This window comes from Bidens hawaiensis, unplaced genomic scaffold (genome assembly GCF_021521415.1).
Source record: "Bidens hawaiensis isolate Kalapana, Puna unplaced genomic scaffold, B.hawaiensis_p1.1 tig00020885_1, whole genome shotgun sequence".
NCBI classification, from domain to species: Eukaryota; Viridiplantae; Streptophyta; class Magnoliopsida; order Asterales; family Asteraceae; genus Bidens; species Bidens hawaiensis.
The window spans coordinates 396183-419334 of NW_027493212.1; the positions used below are offsets into that span (position 1 = coordinate 396183).

A 23152-nucleotide genomic window follows, 5' to 3' on the forward strand; every position below is an offset into this window, starting at 1 on the left:
TAAATCTTGGTACCCAAACCAGTAACCCGAATTATATGGTACGGGTACGGGTCACGGTACGGGTACGAGTACAGGTACTTTGGGTACGGTACTCGTTTTGGTACCCATTTGTTCTTAAAAAAAAATCTCTACTAAACTAGGTATCGGTAACGATACGATACTGACAATCAATTATCTATAATACCAATCTATAATAGCAAAACCGTAATATCGCGACCAAAACATAATACCAAAACTAAAAATGAAACAAATCAGTCATAATATAAAATTCATTCCCTTTTCTTTTCTTAGTTTATTGCTCCCTTAATCTATATAGAAAAACAAGAGAGAGAGTTAATACATGCTATTTAATTATATACACAATTACACATATATGAAATAAAAATATACGTATACACAATATATGAATACACACGTATAAATTGAGAACGAACTTATTCAACTAATATATATTATGTTTTAAAAATCTCGCTTAAAAGTTAAGTCATAAGTGTTGGAAACTTAATAAAAGCCCCTACATATTTTAAACGGGTAACAGTACCCGTAATACTCGTACCTGTACTCGTACCTATAATCAGAAAATTTGCTTACCCATACTCGTACCCAATAGACACGTACAAGTACAGGTACAGGTTCGGGTACTGAACAGGTACGGGTACATGTATTTAGGAAAAAAAGCTCATCCCTAATCCTAATTATAAAGAGTGTCATTCTAATTAGTGATCGGATGATGCCATAGCAATTTGACAGCACCAAATGTCTATTTCTTATCTTCAGTTAGCGTTTTGCATAAGATGCTTAGGAAACTGTTTCTTTTTATTTGGGTTCACATCCATGGCAGTTTTCTCCGCTTGGCAAGTTATTATTAATGTACTGCTTGTTTAGAGAATCAATATGTCTTTCTCCCATTTGCTTTTGATACATTTGGTTTCCTGGCCCCAGAGGCTGTAAATTTTTTTAGTAGGGTTCAGGGTGTCGTACACGGAACCTCTTCAACTCCTAGGTCTCAAAGCTTCGTTTATAGTAGGATTGGATTTGCTATTCAAAAGGGGTTAGCGGCGCAGCTTGTTGCCCGTTTGTCTGCCACTTTATTGTAAACGTTTTCTAGAAATGGAAGTTATATAATTTGACTGTCTTCTTTGTTGATGACATCAAACAGTGGTTAAGGAAATTTACCCGGAAAGATCATGTGAGTAACTGAGTATTTTAATGATTTCACTTGCACTAAATTTTACATATATGAAATGTACATTGTATACTGTGGGCAGGGTGTTGAGGCCGGCCGATGCCGGCAATTGTCTGTTCCCGTTTAATGTCGTTATTGTCTAAAAAAAATACTATAAGAGTGTTCTTTTTGTTTTTTTGTTTTTTACTTACGGTTATTGTTATAAAAACCTCTTCTTGATAACAAAACAAGCTATATAAGTATATGTTCTCTTTAACTTTCCCATTTCAATTCATAGATAATATGATGCATGTTCTTGTTTCTAGTTTGCTGCTATGCATATTATTATTTATGAGTGGTGGTCTGGGCCTCAACATGAACTCGTGCATTGAGAAGGAGAGGCAAGCTCTACTCGATGTTAAAGCCAACCTAACTGACGTTTTTGGATATCTAGATGATTGGGGGGAGCGAAGGAGAAAAAACGGATTGCTGCAAATGGACGGGTGTCACTTGTAACAACCACACTGGCCATGTGATTAAACTTGATCTTGCCTTATATTTTTAAGGTTTCACAGGTAAAATTAGTGTGTCATTACAAGTGCTAACTCATCTACGGTACCTTAATTTAAGTCGTGTTGATTTCCAAACCAATCATTTACCAAGCCTTTTGAGTTCCATGTCCAGCTTACAATATTTGGATATTTCTAGCGCTAATCTCAGCGGACCTATTCTTCACCAGCTTGTAAATCTCTCCAACTTGCTTCATCTTGATCTTAGCCATAACTTTTTGGGTGGATCCATCCCTTTTTCCTTAGGAGATTTGGCTTCTCTTACCTATTTAGACCTCTCACAGAATCAGCTAGAAGGTCTAATTCCAAAGTCCTTTGGGACTTCTTTATCTTTAGTTAAACTAGATTTGTCACAAAACCTCCTTAGCGGGTCATTGCCCAGCTTTGGTGGATGTTCTTCCTTGACTAGCATGTCTCTTGCTCACAATATGTTGAATGGAAGCATGCCTGACTTCACACAATGCACATCCTTGAAGTACTTAGACCTTTCTAATAACTTTTTAAGTGGAAACATGCCAAACAGTGTGGGCCAACTTTCAAATCTGGAACATCTTATTGTTGGTCAAAATTCTTTATATGGAAACATTCCCAACTTCATAGGATGCCATTCCCTTTCGTTTTTAGACCTCTCTAATAATAATTTGTTTGGTAATGTACCGGACAGTTTGGGTCAGGTTTCAAGTCTTAGATTTCTCGACTTTTCATCCAACTCTCTTGAAGGTGTTATCTCTGAGGTTCATTTTTTAAATCTCACCCGACTAAATTATTTGGACTTGTCTTTCAATTATTTAACATTAGACTTAAGATTTCATGGGATAGTCCCTTTCCAATTATCAACAATAAAACTGCAATCCTGCAAGCTCGGACCTAGGTTCCCAATGTGGATTAAATACCAAAAAAATTTCACACATCTTGATATTTCCAATGCTGGAATATCAGATAGTGTCCCCGAGTGGTTTTGGGACTTACCAACTGGATTGAAGTTCCTAAACGTCTCTTCAAATCAAATAGAAGGTGTGCTACCCAATATGGTGTCTTCCTTTCTTGGGTATCCAGGAATAGATTTGAGTAATAACCATTTCGAAGGACAGGTACCGCCGTTGCCTTCTAAGCTAGCGGCATTAAACCTCTCTAGAAACAAGTTCTCGGAACACTTTCTTTCTTGTGCAGCTTTGAGGGCGCTTTAACTTTTCTTGACCTTTCCAGCAATTCATTCTCAGGGAGCCTACCTAATTGTTGGATGAGATTCCAAGAAAAGCTAGTCATTCTTAATTTATCAAATAACAATCTGTCTGGAGAGATTCCTTTTTCTTTGGGAATCTTGTCTAGCCTGGAGGCATTGTATTTGTGAAAAAATGCATTTGTTGGTGAAGTGCCGGTGTGTTGGGTTCGTAGGCCTTGTTGGCCCGGTTTATTATATGAAGTCAAAAGAGGAGACGGGTGTGGGCGGTCGGGCCCAAGCCCGGCCCGGTTTAGATTTCTTGCATAATAATTTACTAACCCTAGTTCAGTCTCTATATAAACAACATTATGTACTTGTAATATTTGGTCACTCAATAAAGATATACCTAGTTGCCACCCGTGGACGTAGGTCAGTTTAGACCGAACCACGTTAAATCCTCGTGTTCGTTTATTGCTTTCGTGTCGTGTTCGGTTTCGTGTGTGCGTTTAATCCTAACAAGTGGTATCTAGAGCTTAGGTTCGGATCACACGAAGAACACGTTGAACCGTTTCTTACGCCGTTGTGTCACCGCTGGCAGTTGCTAGGGTTCCACCGCCGTCGAAAGAAATTTCTCGCCGCCATAGTAGATTGTTGTTGCTGCCACTTACCATCGCCGCCAGAAGCCGCCGATTACGGTTTTGCTGTCGCACCACCGCTAGTCCGCCGCTAGGTCCGCGCAAGTAAGAAAAATCGATCGCCGACTGAGGCTTTGCTCCCTAGACGTCGACGATTGATGTGTTCAGGTCCTGTGATTTATTCGAAAGCTTTATTGACCACCGTAAGCCAACGCTTGTTGTTTTGAGTTGCGAAGAATAGGGTTAATTCTTTTGTTTAGAGTTTCCGTTGTTCACGTTGAAGAAGAAAAGTAGTTTTGACCAAATTTGTTTTTGGTTTGACAAAGGTAGTAGGTGGCCCATACTTTGGCAGAATAGTCTCCTTTTTCTTGTTTTTTTTTACTTGGGCAGTAAAACAAAAAGCAAAGGAATTAAGTTGAATTATTTTTTTGGGTTGAGATCCTATTTTTGCAAAGTACGAGCCAATAACGATTATATCAAGATCCTATTTTCGTTGAAGAACAGTTTCAAGTCAGAAGAAATTTAAAGAAACTTAGAACCAGTGCCAACCGCGTTTGTCAGGTTTATCGTTTCAGTTTAAAGTTTCGGTTTCTGATTTACAGTTCGTTATTCCGCTGCGGGTTAAATAGGTTGATTGTTTAACAGAGTTCAGTAGAACAATCGTTAAGTTCAGGCTCGTGTTGCTGTGTCTGTCTCTGTTTTTTATCTAGTTTTTCGTTTTAGTCATTGTTATGGCAGAAGACGGAAAGTTTTCGATACAGAAGTTTGACGGACAGAAGTTCGGTTGGTGGAAGATGCAGATTGAGGCACTACTTTGTCAGAAAGACTTGGATGTAGTGCTTGAGGATGAAAAACCAGAAAAGTTGTCAGAAGCAGATTGGAAGAAGTTAGACAAGAAAGCTAGGGCTTGTATTACTTTGTCGTTGTCGGAAGATGTGGCGTTTAACATCATGAAAGAAACCACAGCACGTGGTATGATGGAGGCGCTATCCAACATGTATGAGAAGCCTTAGGCAGCGAATAAAGTCTATCTTATCCGAGAGCTAGTGACAACAAGAATGAAAGAGGGTGGGTCAGTTACAACTCATATCAATAATCTTAATTCGATCTTGTCCCGCTTAGTGTCAGTTGACATTAAGTTTGATGATGAAGTTCAAGGCCTCTTGTTATTATCCTCTTTGCCCGACAGTTGGTCGCAAACAGTGACTGCAGTTTGTAGTTCGTCTACAAATATTACTTTTGATGGGATTCGAGATCTGATTCTGGGAGAAGATTCAAGACGCAGAAGTTCAGGTGAATCATCAGGCAATATGCTAGTCACAGAAGGTAGAGGTAGGGGAAAACAGCGAGGCAGTGGGAGCAGGAAGAGGAGTCAGTCTAAGACTCGTAAGGATATTGAATGTTGGGGTTGTAAAGAGAAAGGACACTTCAGGAATCAGTGTCCGAATGGTAAGAAAGAGGTGAACGTTACAGAAGACGACACAGATGACGGGGTCAGTAGTGATGAGGCTTTGGTTTGTAGTGTTGAGAGTAGCGTTGATGCTTGGGTGATGGATTCTGGTGCATCGTTTCATGCCACTCACTGTAGTGAAACGATGAAGAATCTTAAATTTGGGGATTTTGGAAAGGTTCGACTAGCGAATGATGATATTTTAGAGGTTACGGGTATGGGAGACGTTGATTTGATAACTTCAGCCGGTACTTCTTGGACTTTGAAAGACGTGAGGGTTATTCCAAGTTTGAAGAAACGTTTGATTTCAGTTGGGCAGTTGGATGACCAGGGGCACGATGTTAAGTTCGGGAATGGGCAGTGGAAAGTAGTCAAAGGGAATCTCGTGGTTGCTCGTGGCAAGAAAATGGGTTCGTTGTATATGGTCGATATGTCATCGAAAGGAGTGGATCCAGTTTTGGTGAAAGACAAAATCCGGTTCACAGAATCTCGTGGGCAGAAGAAGGTTCGTTTTGCAAGTAACAAACCCAGAGCCAAATTAAAGATTCGGGATGAACGAGCTAGGAAGGTTAAATCAGTTGGGGGACATCGTGACAGTGGGAGCACAGGTCGTGTTTCAGTTACAGTTCCAGGTCGACAGTGGATTAAGAAAACCAGTATTCCAGCTGTAAAAGTCTCTCCAATGAATTACTTGCTGAATATGGAGAGTGTTTGTTCTCAGGTTATCTCAGGATCCGGTAGTTCGTTACAGTGGGAGCCGGTAGGGACAGAGAACGGGTCAGGGGCAGTTTCAGCCATGACTGACGTGTTGGAGCTCCGGGGAGCTTCAACGGGCTTTCAGGTTAATTGATGAGAAGGCGGTGGCAACTAGAAGAAGTTTAATGTTCAGATTACAAAAGTACAATCAGGAGTGCAGACGAGAGTACTCAAGGCCTCCGAGTGGGAGATTGTTGGGTTCGTAGGCCTTGTTGGCCCGGTTTATTATATGAAGTCAAAAGAGGAGACGGGTGTGGGCGGTCGGGCCCAAGCCCGGCCCGGTTTAGATTTCTTGCATAATAATTTACTAACCCTAGTTCAGTCTCTATATAAACAACATTATGTACTTGTAATATTTGGTCACTCAATAAAGATATACCTAGTTGCCACCCGTGGACGTAGGTCAGTTTAGACCGAACCACGTTAAATCCTCGTGTTCGTTTATTGCTTTCGTGTCGTGTTCGGTTTCGTGTGTGCGTTTAATCCTAACACGGTGTCCTTGAAAAATTGCACAAGACTAAGGTTTGTGGATCTTGGGGAGAATAAGTTATCTGGCGTTATACCAGAATGGATTCGAAGAACTTTCAATTTTATATGTTCTTGTATTAGAATCCAATAGATTTTTTGGGATGTTACCTTCTAACCTATGCTGGTTGATAATCTTCAAGTCCTTGCATTGCCGGCTCAACCTTTTTAGTGGCCTAAAGCGAACAAAAGTTCGGGGCCTCTCTTTTTCCTTTTTAAATCGAGTTTAGGACTTTTCAAATTTTTATTCACTCCACATTTTTTTGAACTTTATTCACTCTACTTGACATATAATTTTAACTTGAAATTGTTTTGGCTGTTGGGATCTACAATATACATTTGGGTCATTTGTCTCCGAAGCTATTCAAAATGGGGTGGCGGCGCAGCTTGTTGCCCGCTTATCCACCTCTATATTGTATTTGGATCCATTTTTTTAATATATGAAATTGAACTTTATAAAAAATAAATAAATTTTATTTTAATAAATGTAGTTAAAACTTAAAAGTACTAGAAAGTATTAAGCTGATGTTTATTATGGAAAAAGAAAAGAAAAAAAAAAGGAAAATATTGGATTTTTTATTTGGAATCATGGACCGTTGTTTCCACTAAATCAATTTCTTTTTTAAGATCCAAAAAACAAAATACTGGAGATGATGGGGCTCGATCCCTGATGCGCCAGAACAATTAAAAGCATTTGGCATATCACAATATCAGCAAAACATTACACGCTTGTTTGTTCTTAGAATTAAATTTTCGTTTTTTATGTAAACGTTAGGAGATTTATATTTTTTAATTGGGGCCTCAAAATTTTTGGAGGCCCAAAGCCCTAGCCTTACTTGGTAATGCTAACGGGCCGGCCCTGAGTCCTTGATGTGTCCAATAATGTGGTCAGGTGATATTCCTAGGTGCTTAGATAACTTCACATATATGGCTAGAAAAAGCTTTGGAGATGATGTGATTAGCCATTCTTATTCTTATTATATTGGATATATGCCCCAAGGATTTGGAAGAATAGGTATCCCATGTCTTATTGAAATGGGAACATGCCGCCCCCTGAAGAAGCCCTATTTTTAGACAGTGCGTTGGTAACATGGAAAGGAACACAACGGTCGTTTGGAAGAAGTAGTCTACAACTATTGAAGAGCATTGATCTTTCAAGAAACAATTTATCCGGTGAAGTTCCGTATGCGATCACTAGTCTTTATGAATTGATTTCACTAAATCTTTCCTTTAACAAACTACATGGAGAAGTCCCGAAAGATATGGGTCAGTTAAAATCTCTGGAATCTCTTGACTTGTCAAGAAATGAGTTCACTGGACATATTCCTTGGAGTTTGGCACAGTTAAATTTTCTAAGTTACCTTGATCTCTCTTACAATAACTTGTCGGGAAGTATACCAACTGGGTCTCAACTCCAACGTTTCAATTATACCTCCTACAGTGGTAACCCCCAACTTTGTGGACCTCCACTTACACCAAGATGCGAGTTTCCACCTCCACCAGGAAAGAAAGACGCCGAAGAAGATGAAGACGGCTCTTTGAAATCATATTACACAGGTATGTACGTTGGATTTGCATTTGGATTTTTGGGAATATGTGGTGCTTTAACTTTAAACTGTGCACGGTTGCAGATATTTTTCTTTTGTATATATTGATTCACGTGGTAGCGCGTTTTAATTTGCAATCTTAAAAAGAAAAGTTAGCATGGTGTCATCTCGTTTTGTCATAGTTTTCCCCGTTTTGATTCATTTTTGAAAAAAGAAAATACTAAACATGTTTGTGTTTATCTTTATTATTTAAAATAACAACAAAATAAAAAAGTATTTTATTAAAATGCAACAATTTATTAATACAAATATATAATTCATTATTTAACTCTCTCAACTCATACAAATGCTCCAAATGCTCGATGAGACTCTATCAAAGATTGTTGTGGCTTGTTTGAGATCGTATATGTGTAAGAATATTGGCTTATATCGGTTCATTGTTTGAAAGATCCTTTTCATAAAATATTGCCCTACTTGATTCTTCCAAATCATGTTGTGCATAATAATGAGATATTCATACAAAAATTTTGACAACTTGAGGAATACAAACTACAATTGCTTAATAGAATGATGAGAGATTCTACAAATAGACACTACTAGAAAAAGGGTATCATTGCTACAGAAATTTGTCACGCAATTTTTTGCGTCGGAATTCGCCACACATTTCCAACACATTTTTGACAAAAAGTGAAATCCTAATTTTATGCTGTACGTTATGACACATTTCTGACAAAAACTAAATTGCGTCGGAAATGCGTTGGAATTTCAGACGCAATTCCAACGCATCATTTTAATAGTGTATTTTATTTCTTATATTTACATGATAATACAACTTGTGTCGGGAATGCGTCGGAAATTCCAACTCATTTATGACACAAAATTTTAATTTCGTAATTTTGTTTTTTTAACAAGTTAAATTAAATCATAATACAAAAAGCATCATAAACGTGTCGGAATTTCCGACGCAATTTCGACACAACAATTTTATTTTCTAATTTTAGTTTTTTAACATGTTAATCGAAATGATAATACAAACTGCGTCGGAAAGGTGTCGGAATTTCTGACGCATTTCCAATGCCAAATTTCAATTTTGTGTATTGTTTTTGTTAATACAGTAAGGTAAAGAAAAATTAAAATTGCGTCGGAATTGTGTCGGAATGTCTGACTAATTTTAAATGCAAAATCTTAATTTTGTACTTTATCAATATATTTATAAAAGTAATAATATAAGTTTTGACACATTTCCGACGCAACCTTTATTTTGTTGAAAATGCATAGCAAATGTGTAGTAACTTGCTACGCAATTCTGACGGCCTAAGTATGTTTTTCGTTTAATTAGACTCCAACATTTATTTTTTCATCCATAATTTGTATGTCTTCACTATATGGGGATTACTTTCATTTCCCTAAGTTATACATATTATACAATTGCGTACATACATGAGTAACATTATCATATTGTAAAAGGTCGTTATTAGTTCGAGTTCTAATGGCACATACGTACACAAACATTATAATATGTAGAACTTTGTGAAGGAAAAGTATTTCATGTTTAATGAAGTTGGTGTAAAAGATGGAATAAGGAAAAACGTCTGAACCTCGAGAAACAAATAAAAATATTAGACTACTTATACAGACTGTTGTAACTTATAGGTTCTAATGGTACACACGTATGTATGTAGATATATTGTATGTGTAAGTTTGGGAAGTGATAGTGTTTCATGTATAATGAAGTTGTGCAAAAAATGAAGTAGGAAAAACAACGTTCGAACCTCAAGAAACGTAAACAAAATTGTATTGCGTAGGAAAGGTGTCAGAATTTCCGACACAATTCTGACACAAGCATAATTTGCGTCAGAAATGCGTCGGATTTACTTGAAACTCTTTTATCAAGAAAAAAAATGATTTCTACTTAGACTTGAACCCAGATCGATCACTTAAATAAACAATCAAATTAACAATAGAATTTGATGTTTAGCTTTCCTATTTAATACTTAGCTTTTAAAAGAAAAACCAAACCCTAGGTTCAAAACAAACACATGGCTTCTCCTCTCTGCCTCTCCCAACGCTCGACGCCCCTTCCTTTCTCACCGTCAGTTTTCGCCGGTGTCTGTTCTCACAACGGCGGTCGCCGGCTAAGGGTCGCAAGGTATCATCATGTCTACCACATCCATTCTTCGCTCTCTTTTACTTTTGTTTTATTTCTACACATAGCAGAAAGGGATCTACTGTTGGCGACGCTTCAAATCGACACGTTGTTCATCGGCTTGCGGATCGATTTCTTCTCACCGACGGCCTAAACCCTACACCAGAGGTATGCAATTTGTATTCAATTCCTCTTCCGAATCATGTGTTGAACTTTAGGGTTTGAATTTCATTAGTGAAGATATTTTGTCACCCCTTTATAATACCAATATTCATTCTTTTTTGAAAACCTTACTGTTATTAAACAGAATTAGGTTTCTCTTCAATTTTTACACATTTAAAAGGAGACATGCCTCCAAAGTCTGCGAGTATATGATTTTGTTAGCTTATTATTATTATTGCTTTTACAAAATATAGTTGACTGGAGTACTATATGAAATAATAACCTTTTTTTATTAAGTTTTCATTATTAGTGTAAGTTATAACTATATTTCTTTCTTGCAGTGTTGTTAAGAGTGTGTGGATGTATGTAAGTGTCTGAAAGGGGATGGAAGTGGAAGGTTTTATTGGAGTCCAGTTACGTATGCGTGGAAGGCTGTAAGGTGTTGACTGGTTTGATAGCTTGCATCACTCTTGGACAGTTACTTTTGATAGTGAATTTATTTGCAGTTTTCATTCAGAATTTTCGTTATGTTCGCCATTCAAGTTTGAGTCTCATGCCGAAGGACATCCCAGGTATCTTTGATAGAACTATGACTTTAAATTTGTATCTCTGTAACGGATTTAAGGCTGCATATGATATCAAATTATGGTCTCCTAGTATGTAGACAAGTTATAAGTTTAGGGTATATTGTTTATTATAAGTGGATAAAATGATGCTATTTGTGAATTAAATTTAGTTAGAAGCTAATTATTGTTCCATTTGTTTATACAGTATATGTTTTAGTTTTCAACTTGATTTATTGAATTTATGAAAGAACACTTGCATACAACTTTGTAACTTTGATGCATCTTTGTTAATTGATTGGTTGGTAGATGTCTCTATTCTATGATTTGGATACAAAAACTCCTTTAGAAGGTGTAAAGGTAGCAAACTTAGATGCAATTACTTCTCTTACAGTTAATAGGCCTATGGAACCGGTTATATGTTATTCTTAATTATATTTATCATGTGTTGTTTGTTTACTAATTATCGTACATGTTTAACAAATTTGTAGATTCAAGTTCAAATGGAAGTTGAAATGAGAGCATGGAATGCAATAATATGGGACAAAGCGACACAAAAAGGTGTAGAAGTGGCTGTAATTTTTTCTTCGCGATTCTAGTAGTTTTTTATGTTCAATTTTAGACATGTTGGTTTGTAATGGATTTGTGATGATTTTGATTATATTTGAGTTTCAATTGGCAAAAGTTGTTTTGTGGGTGAATTTGTGGTTTTTTATGGTATAACAGGTTTTGTGGCTTTATTGAGTATTTCTAATAAAAAAAATTAAAAAAATCTGGATTATTCTGAATTTGAAAATAAAAATATATTAGAAATATAAATGCGTCAGAATTTCGTAAAAAATAATTCATATATGCGATGGAATCGCGTCGGAAAATAATTCATATATGCGTAACATTTGTGTCGGAAAACAAATCAAATATGCGTCGGAGCTGTGTCAAAAAAAAATTATAAACGTGTCGGAATTGCGTCGGAAAACCATTTATATATGTGTCAGAATTGCGTCTGAAAACCGAAAAATTAATACCGTATTTATACATATACGGTAATATTAATTCGATAATTATAATTATTAAAAGTTGTTAAAATGTGTCGGAAAAGTGTCAGAAAATTGCGACAAAATTATGCGTCAGAAATTTGTCTTAATTTGTGTCGGAAATGCGTCACAAAGGAATTTCCGACGAGGGTTTTTCTGACACCCTAAATGCGTCGGAAATGCGTCAGAATCACTCATTTGTGACGCTTTTCCGACGCAATTTGGCGTCACAACACTATCAGTTTTCTAGTAGTGAGAGAAAGGGATATATAACGACTTCGTATCTAACGTAAGCATCTAAATCTCCCTAGCGCCGAAACAGTCATGCACCAACCAACCGGGACTGGAATGCGCCATAACTACTGATAGTAAACACGCATAACCGGCTAGCCCATATAAAGTTAGTATCAAAGTTTACAGATTTTTTTATAGTTTACAATTTAACCCATTTCCTTAAATTTTTGCTGATACTAAATGGGTTGTACGTACTTTTGTATTAAACGAGCTAGTAATGTTTCCATTTATAATGCAAAGAAATATAGTTTTGTCGTTATGACATTTAACTACCCGGCCACCGGGTAGTGGCGAGGCTTGGGCTTAGTCACAACCGTGACTGAAGTCACGGACCCAATACCTCAGGATGACCGTGCTCAATACTTATAAATATTTCGAACAAATCGCGAAAATTTACTTTACTAAGTGAGAAAACGACAGTGACATGGACACGGGGCCACCCCCAGTCCCTCTTATACTTCGCTCTCACCACCGGGCGAGTGTAAAACTAGCTCCATAATAGCATGTTACTTTCTTTTTATTATTCTTTTATTTTCTTTTTCCCTTCCTAATGGAGATATATTTCCAAAACTTATCCTCATTTAAAGAATAAGGGTTGGATCAAATACAAATTAAATGAACGTGCTAACTGTGGGAAAAGTTCATTTATGTTTATCCATTTAACAAATGAACAAACATGAAAAAGGAATTTTGTCCAGAACTAGTGCTAATGACAAATCATAAAAAATGGAATAAAACAAGACAAATGCTAATTCCATTTATTTGATTCTTTTATTCACTCCTGAAACATCACACATAAATCATAAACAACCTTAGGGCGCGTTCATTTCACGGAATAAAATAGAATTGGAACTGAAATTTGCATAGGATTTGGAATTTGAAGGAATTGGATTTGAAATCTGAACATTCCAATAGGAATTAGAATTGGGGGGAATTGAAATCCAAATACATTCTTAATGTGTTCGTTTGACAAATAGATACGAATCAATGAGGTTTTTTTTACAATGCCAACGGCGAAAACATTTTAGTTTTTTTTATATTTTTTGTTTTTTATTTATATTTTGCGTTATGAATTTTTTATTATTTTTTGTTGAATTATATGGGTTTTCTATTGAGATTAAAAACCCCTCAAAAAAATATTTAAAAATAATAATAAAAAAATTCATAACTCAAAATATATATTAAAAACAAAAAAAAAGTAAAAAAGCTAAAATGTTTTGTTCGTTGTCCTCGTTAAAAAAAAAAGAAAGAAAAAAATTCGAGATAAGATTCCAATGAATTTCCTTGAATTCCTCCACATTTTGGAAGGATTTGAAATCCTTATATTTAGAGGAATTTGAAGGAATTGAATTCCAACTCCGATTCCAATTTCAATTCTTTGAACCGAACACACCAAAAATGGAATTAAGATTCCAATTCCAACGAAACGAACACGCCATGTTATGGGATTTTAATTCCAATTCATTTGAATTTTCATAAATTCTGTAAAACCAACACACCCTTAAAATATTTGTTTTACAACACTTAAAACACAAATACAACCACTAGAAAATCCAATCATACAATATCAAAATCTCCAAAAAGGCATGGCTAGTAAATGGCCATATTTGATGATCATGGCCGCGATTTGGCAGACATCAATGGTGTCGACTGCGATTCTGTGGCTGCTCGTGGTGGCTATTATGGCGGTGTCTTTGTGGATGACTATTATTGCCATGGGTTTCCTGCCTAACAACCACTTGGGTTTCTCAGTTCGATGTCTGCCCATGGTGGTGTTTTCTCTCTGGATGATTAATATTATGTCCATGGGTTTCTTGCCTAACAACCACTCGGGTTTCCTGATTCTTTGGCTGCCCGTGACAACCATGGTGGTGTTTCTGTGAATCACGATCACCACTATTGCCACGGGTTTCCGGCTTAATGATCACTTTGGTTTCTCTCCTGATGAAGTTGGTCCCAGTTGTATCAAGGTCATATTAATATATATAATTATCTTATTTTACTCACCAATAAACAAAAATAATAATGCTTAGTTGTCCTAACACATTCAATTCCTAACATAAAATAATGATGCTTTGTGTGTGTATATATTATTATTATATATGTGTGTGATATATATATATATATATGGGGCTATAACACCATTACACCCCCAAAACAAAAACCTACCCTTTTCTGACTAGGCGCCACATGACGCTAATTGCTCATTTTGTAGCCCATCCACCACATATAGCCTAAAAATGTTGAAGCTTAGTTGTTAAGCCTACATTTCTACTAATTCCTAAGCTTAGTTATTAAACTAGTCACTAATTATAAACATATGTCACTAATAATTATACGATAATGCTTTGTAAATCATTATTTAACTAATTTAATAAACAAAAATACCAAATTTACGTTGATTTGGGCCAACTGCCGTTGATTCTAAACTTATTATATATATGTTTTTTTTTTAAATTATGTTCAAACTTTCTATATCTAATAGTAAAATTAGATGTAATGTGTTATTAAAAATTATTGTGATTTAAATTACATTAAATACTTTTTTTTTTCATATGAGTTACAACTAATGGGTCACACTAATTAAACTCATGACCCATGGATAACATGGATTAAAGAGTAAAGATTAGAAAATATGAGGAAAATTAAAGTTAAGATTGAATGTGGTTAGGATACATCTTCATCATTATATTTGTTTACTAGGTTAGTCACCCGTGTAGCACACAGGTTAGAATAAGTAATTTGTTTTAAATAATAACATAATGTGAAATACAAAAAATAAAAAATAAAAAAATGTATAACATATATAAAGATATATTATACGGTAAAAAATTACACAATACGTAATTTGGAAATAAAAAGTTATAAGAAAATTCTTAAATCATAAATTATTTCTTTATTATTTTCTATATCAAAAATTTAGTTGTAAATGGCTACTTTTTTAAACCAACTCGTGTACCAAAATTCATTCTATATCTTAAATTGTTTTGACATGAACAATGTTTGATACTTTAACCGGTTAAAGAAACCCACCCGTTTCGTATTCGTTACTTATAAAAATATAATATTAATAACTAATGCAATATATTTTATATTAAATAAATTAACATATTTATGATGGTATTAATTCTATTAAATTAGGATGGAGTTATTAAAAATTGAAAATGAAATATTAAAAAGAGAAATGTATTTAATATGAGAGAGATGAAGGAAAATTTTATAAGGATCAACATAGTGATGACATATGGCATTTAGAAAGCTTTATTTATTAAATAGTATAGATTGTTATACTAGCTTTTGAACACGTGTATTTCAAGTGATTTGTTAAATTATAAAATAAATAAGATTCATTATTTCAATTGTTATTCTCAAAATACTTATAGATTAATTTAATGTAGATTTAATGGAACAAACAAACAGGTTAACAAAAAGTACTAAAATAGCATGATTTTAATGGAAACGTCAGGTGTTGATTTGCAAGAAATTTAAAAAGGTACTAAAGTTGCATAGTTGGTTAAACCTCAAGTATGAAAATGACACTTGATTCAATAATGAATAAAATCCATACTATGTTATAACTCACTTGACAAAATGGTTTTGACTATGACCCATAGATAGCTAGAATGAATGAGATGCGAGATTAGGAAATAAGAGAATGTAGGCTTAACAATTAAGCTTCAACATTTATATTTATTAGTGTAGTAAGATATCTTCAAATTTAGTTAAATAAATACCATATTTATAATCTTACAATTTGTATAACATTATTTAACTTACATTCGTATCGATCATATAAAATATCTTTAATATGTTTAGGTACCAATAAGATTTTATGTCATCTTAAAACATTATGTCAATCTTAAGAAACTGTAAAATTTAAATACGTAACATTTGAAGTGTGTGTGATTATATTAAAATTAATCTACAAATTCAAAATATGTTCCTAAATCACGTATGATTAAATACCTAAATTCTTGTCATTTGACAAATCATGTGTAATACACGGGTTCAAAAGCTAGTTCCAAGACATAGCTTTACAACAATTTAATACCTAAAATATAATTATGTTTGATGTATACCTTACTTTTTATTAAAGAAGTCAACATTTTGTTACAATAATTAAGTACTCGTGAATTCAATCTGAATTATGCAAAACTTCTCACTTCATTTATATAAAGTTTTAATTGTGCTATTTAATTAAATTTTCAGTTAATGTGATTATTTAATTTTGAATTTTTAATCTAATTTTCTAAACATAATCATAGCAATATTTAACGTGTCTATGTTTTTCATGTGAATTTAAATATAAGATATTAGACTTTTTATTGCTTGTACTATATGTTTAATTTCTTTTTACCTTTAACTTTGTGTGTTTGTTTCAAATAATTGACTTTATTAATTTTTTTACGTTTGATGAATTCTGTTTAATATACGGATTCAAATGCTAGTATAGTTATATAAAAAATAGGCCCAACTATAGTGCTAATTGTCAAAACATTATAAAATTGACTCTATTATTGGGCTCCGATGGAAATAATTTTCTTCCAATCTACCTTTTGTAGAAACAGCAGTTGGCCCATCTGCGTTACCTTTTGCGTTCACCAAAATTCGGCCAAGTCTATATATAATGGAATAAATACAGAAGGTTCTTTTTTTTTCTTTCTTTTTTCTTTTTTAAAGAGACGTAACAATATTTGTTTCAGCTCAGGCCAAATCCAATGAACAAATTTTAACGGCAACAATACCCATATATGAATCACCACTATCTACATCAATATTTTATTTGTTAAATGCTCCCATCACTAAATAATAATAATAATAATCTTCCTAATCTAATAAAAGAATATATATGATTTTAGATAGTCTACCCATTTCTATTCAGCAAATTGCTTTAAGGTGTCATATGACCAGAGGCGGATCCAGAAATTCTTTTAGGGTGGACACAAAATGAACTGGATAAAAAAACGGATTGGATTACAACATGGCCGCCCAACCATTCCGATTACCCAAAGCAATTTGTGAAATGAAATAGCGTCTCTCTAATGGTCGTCTTCTAATTAGGGTTGGGCCAACGACTAGTCGTTGGTATAGGGTTGTTCACAACAACGTTGTTTGCTTAAATGCTAATAAAATTAAAATAAATAAACCTTATCCCTGCAATATGTCATCGATACAGGGTACTTATGTGACATATATTTTCCCACGACTGAGATTAAAAGAATATCAAAAACAAAAAATAATGGTGCTGTACGACAACTTGCAGGGATAGGTTTTCACGAGGTGCCAAAGTTCCTGCTAAACCTATCCCAACAACATGACACCCGTATATATAGGGTTGGTATCATAATGAAATCTGGTCAAGCCCGTCTATACCTAAGACATGTCTTTGATATAGAGGTGCTATCTTGGCGATATATGTCGTTGGTATCGGGTCGTCGGGTCTGGTCAGATCAATTTTCTTGCAGTCATTAGAGACGGAGACTGAGATGCTAAAGATTTTTCATATATAAAAGATAAGTTTAGATAATCATGAATTTCAGTTAAATTTTGAGGATAGTGACAGATAATAATATGTAAAATGTTCTAATTATGGTTATATGTCACTTTCTTATTTTCTTATTTTTTATCATAAAAAGTAATCATCTATGACTGTTAATTACGGATAAAGATTCATTTTTAAGTAGTTCGGCGGTAATTTCAGACGAAATAGCAACAGAGATCATTTTGGTGAAGATCCTCCCTCACTAAAATTGCATTGTTATTACGTACGTTGGTAGTGTGACGAATATGAAATAATTCACTAGCAAAAATCTGACGATTGTTATTAACAGCTTTTCGTTGTTAATCGCCTTTATTGATGAAACATCGGCCGGCAGGTACAGCGCTAGGCGATAGCCCTTTATTTTGTAGTGTTTCATGAATCTTTCGAAACGTTTAAGGTGAAAAATGGTGGGGACTGTTGTGGAGGTTGTTGGTTATGATGTTGTTGTAGGTAGCAATGAATGACGACGGGTGGTAGACGTTGGTATAAAAATGTTATAGAAATTTGTATAAACATTCAATGTATAAAATGGTTACGAAAAGTATTTAAAAAATTCTTGGAAACTAACGAGTTTGAGTTTTAAATTATATTAAACAATATAGCTTAAAACATATTAAATACGGAGTATTATAGTTAACCGGCCAGTTTAGATTTAAACCAATCAAAATATTACAAACATGTCATTAACATAATTTCTATATTAAAAAAGACTTCAAGTGTCATGACTTAATTACGTGGTAGTTGCAGCTGCTTGACGGTTAAAAGAATACAACGTACCGTTCTTCAATTTCTTATTTAATTTATTGACTAACTGAACTTCATCATATTTGATTTGATTAGTTAATTGTGAAAAGTTGAGATGAGAATGATTAAATATAGACACAACTACCAATTTGAATTATAATATGCACTAAATAAATTACTTAGGTTGTTATCATATAACTGATGATTTTATATGTTGTTAACTTAAGCACGCGACACGTTATTATGGACATGAAGTAAAATAGGTAGAAAAGAACAACGAACTTCCCCGAAATGAAGAAACACAAATTTTCAAATGTTGTTACGTATGCATGGATCCTATTTAAACTAAGGATTCACATAACCTTTCTTAGCCGAAATATAAAATTGTATTTCAAATGACGATCTTTCTTCGGATTATCAGGTTTCATAACTGCTATGGTTGTTCACTAAAGGTTACAAATGCATTGCATGAAATTGGTGTTGAATTGGTGGAACTCGATCGTGAAAGCGGGACTGTCACGATTAATGCGAATCCGGATCAAAATCCCGAAAGAATCAGGCACGCTCTCCAGCTCCGACTAAAGAAACCGGTCATTGTTTTGTCACAGCTCGTCCCCGCAAACCCAAACCCTAGTCCTATTCAAGAGGTAGCGGCGCAAGTTGTTGTTGGACTGGTCCAGGTCTTGGATGGTGTGGAGATAACACGAACGGACACGAACACGACCAGGATTTACTTCATCCATAGAGAAACCCCACCGGGCGGTGTTCAAATAAGAGATGCTTATGTTGAGCATGTGCTTCCACGACCACCGCCACGATCACTGCCATGGCTGTCCACAGAACCGTCGGCACCAATGATGCCCGTGGCGGAACAAGCGGTTTATGGGTATCCACGGGGTTATTATTATTCTGGAGTGTCTAAAAGTTGTGGGCATGACCACCCAAATGGGTGTTGCGGAATTATGTGAGGATGTATATACATGTGCCTTTTGAAGCCAAATGTAATATAGTATCTGTTTTGACTATGTTTTTAAATGTCTTGTCCCTGGTAGTTTTGATCTTGTATATACTTGAGTTTCTGGTGGTTTTGTTTGTGTTTTCTGGTGTTGTACAAAACTAATAAACCTGGAATAGATGAGTGTTTGAAATTTCAGTTTCCTCAAGTCTTTGATTATGTTTTAGTTGGTTTTCGTACTTCAGTTTCAACCTACCGCGCTACAAGAACAAAGACTTTGTAGCGAGGATAAAACTCAGGTTTGTAGCAATAAAATCTCAAAGAAGCTAGTAAGTCGCATCAATAAGAACGATAACAATCTTCTTCCGCTTAAGTTTGTGTTAACCTCTAAAATCATCGACTTCATCCATCAAAGACACTTTTTTTTTTAAACGACGATTTTCTTGTGTGATAGGTTGTCACACTATTCAATTTTGGAGAGCCTTGTTGGTTGTTGTCTCCTTTAAGCCAGATTATGTTGTCTTAACTGAGTTCACACTTATTTCAGAGTTTAACTTAAACGTTCTCTCAGAAAACCATATTACCAGCTGTCACTTAATGTTGGGGCCATTTCATCAAAGACAACGCCAACTAATTTATTTACCTATTTTAAGCTCTTTAGTTACAAATCAAAAATCTTCATCGCATCCCAAACTTACAATCAAGGATACAATCCAAAACTCGAAAACATACCAAATATACTTCACTTTTAATTAAATTAAAAAAAAATTACTTACCATAACTAAACTCACATGTTTCTTATATTGCAGACTTGTTTTCCTTCCCAACCGATATAGGATGTCACACAATTCATATGTTGTTTGATATATAATGCAAACATAAATAAATGTAACTAAATGTGTTCGTTACTGAGAACAAAAAAGCGTGTCCATTATTGAGAATGAATAAGTGTGTAAACATATTTATTATTGATAATGAACAAGTGCACATTCTTATTGAGAGTGAACACATCGCATGTGAGTATGAGCAACCACCACAACCAAAAATTATAAACATATAGAATGTATCATAATTATAATGTATTATATAAGCATTAAAACAAGCAAAGTCATATTTCGTGAGTTGTTATAAAAGTTGTGATAATTATAAGTAATATAATATGTGTACATGCCACACCCTAAAACGTTAAAAATTAGTAAAGGGTTATGTTTACTCACTTGATAAAATAAGCGTGTATGAGATGATGAAAGCAAATTAAGTGAATGAACGGAAAAAGTTCAGTTTGACGAGTGATCGTAGAAAATGAAAGGATTCTTGGTTCAATAAAGAGTTTGAATGAAATGTAAAAGCGAGTAAAGAAATCGAGAGTTCGATTCATAGTTTAAGAGTTTTGGTGGTTTTGATGAAAAATATATATTACACAATAATTCATAATATTTGTCGTTGTAGTTCTAGTTTGTTAAGTTTTGGTTTTTAAACACAAGAAATGGTTATAAAAATCTGTAGTCAAGATTAAAGTGTTCAGCTCGTTTTAGAATAACGATCCGATTTCTCAAATAAAAGAAGGGAATAGCTAAGCGAGTAGTTCGGTGGTCGGACACGAACCCGGGGTTCATCGGGCTTGTCTCCAACAAGTTTGCAATGAAAAAAAATAATAAATGTTTAAAAAGTAATATTTTATTTAGTTTGTTCAATGAAACGCCAAAACCCGAACATAAGACACCCTAACGAGTTGAAATGAAGTTAATGAACTACTACCTCTGTCATTTGGGTTTGACTACATGGTTGTGATCAAGTCACGTTTATGTACATGAAACCATTGATAAATCTCAAACGGCTAAGAGCATTCCAATTTCATTCTTCAAATAATGTGAGGGGAGTCTCCATTTTTTAGAGATGGATAAAAGTTGTTATGAGAGAAGGAGAGAGAAAATGTTACTATCATGGTTAAATTTGAAGAAACGTTCACCTCTATAATTTTTTAATGTTTTTGAAAGTGGTTGTGAGTGAAGGAGAGATAAAAGGTAATGATAAAAGTATAAAAAGTTATTATTTAATTGAAAATGTAAGAGAAAAGATGATATTTTTATTGTAATTATAGAGATGAAGATGAAAAATGGAATGAGAATGCTCTAAGGCCATATATTTCGCAGCACGCGACCCAAGTGGATCACGCTGAATGCTTGAATCCGTTGCTTGTCACGAAGATCTTTAAAAGGATTATTCACATGTCACGACCCAAAAGAGAAGGGTCGGAACCTTAAGATCGTCGCATGTCACGAAAGGAGAAGAAGAAATCTTTCGCGATGCGTGGCAGACCAAACTGGGCAGAAAGTTTAGATTTTGACACTTTTGACCCATGGACTTTGATTAAATGCAATCAGAGTATATCTTACATGAAATGAAGTTTGCGATCGGATTTGTAACATCACATAAACATGAATCATACACAAATAAATCATAAATGAACATGAAAACTAGTTCTTTCACTAACAAATGCATATATGAAATATATCAAAATCTTAAAACGGGCCAGGTTCAAGTTTGACAATTGGCGAATGTCACACTCTTGTCATCATGATTAAGGATTCTAAGACTAACGAACGAATATTGTCACACCCCGACCAAAGGCGGCGGAACATGCCGGGGTGCAACTGATTGCCCAAATACACAAGACACTATTTAAAATGACAATATTTATTCAACTCATTTTATTTCAAAAAATCAATAAACACATCTCGTCCACACAAACAAGTTGAATACAAGTAGCAATTATATTGTTCGTTTTACTAATATCCTAATAGTCTTGGTAACGTTTTCGTCAAGTACTTGAGTCAACAAAAGTCAAACCTGTAACATTTCATAAAATAAAGTTTGTCAACACAAAGGTTGGTGAGGAATTCATAAGTTTGAGCATATAAGTATATAGTAATAAAAAGGTCACAAAACTTGTATACAAAACAATAAATAATAGCCATAAATTGGATAAAATCGCTAATAGAATTACGTTAGCGACACCTGCCATAAAAGAATACCCATTGGTTCAGGATTTAATAGAATATCGTTAATTGCATTACGTTAACGAAACTGTGCTATAAGAGAATATCAGATAGATCACGGATTTATAGACTCCCCCATGACTGAAAGCGATAAACACATAGACATATAGCATAGAACACCAAATCAAGCAAGTATTTAAGTAATGTATACAATCACGTTTGTGGGTTTAAGATTCAAGTAAATAAAGCATTTTGTTTGATAAGTATGAAATGTCACCCCAAAACGAAAGATGGAAAGAGGGGTATGAAAGTACTCACCTCGATTGACGAATCGGGAAAATAATAAATGATCGACATATAGAAAGCTTGTGAACAAAACGAACGAATCCGACTTGAAACGATAAACACCTTAGCTAAAAATAAATAATGTAATATATATTAATGAACTTGAAAACCATAATGAAACTATATTAGAAACATTGAACGATGAGGTTCGGTTGTAAATCGGATTACCGGTTAATTTGTTAATGATTAGGGACTCGTACTTAATTGACAATTTAAAAATAAAATAATATTATTTTATTGGGCTTTTAAATAACTAAACCAATATTAAAAATAGAAACAAGACGAGCTTAATTTAAGAGTTCGATTTTTTTAAAAAAAATGAATAGATAATAAAGTTTATAATAATATTATTAATGATAAGATAGTAATGATAATAATAATTCTAAAAAGATATCTAACTATCTATATAATTACCCACCATAAAATCCTACGTGTCGCTCTCAGGTTGTTCCCCCCATTCTCTAGAGCCACCAGATTGCTTGATTTCTAAATGAAGGTTTCTCATGCATTTGACCCGAAATCGCGGGTATGGGTCTTACCAAACCCAGATAGTATTTAA

General features: G+C 34.4%; 1 protein-coding gene and 1 pseudogene across 1 annotated transcript; both read left to right on the forward strand.

The window, feature by feature from the left end:
• The first annotated feature begins 1766 nt into the window (after positions 1-1766).
• The window catches only part of LOC143561899 (receptor-like protein EIX2), a 34592-nt pseudogene continuing 13206 nt past the window's right edge, over positions 1767-23152 (forward strand).
• Positions 7165-7966, forward strand: LOC143561913 (receptor-like protein EIX2). Its single transcript, XM_077049875.1, has one exon. The coding sequence runs from the start codon at positions 7306-7308 to the stop codon at positions 7915-7917; it is 612 nt and encodes a 203-aa protein (XP_076905990.1). The 5' UTR covers positions 7165-7305; the 3' UTR covers positions 7918-7966.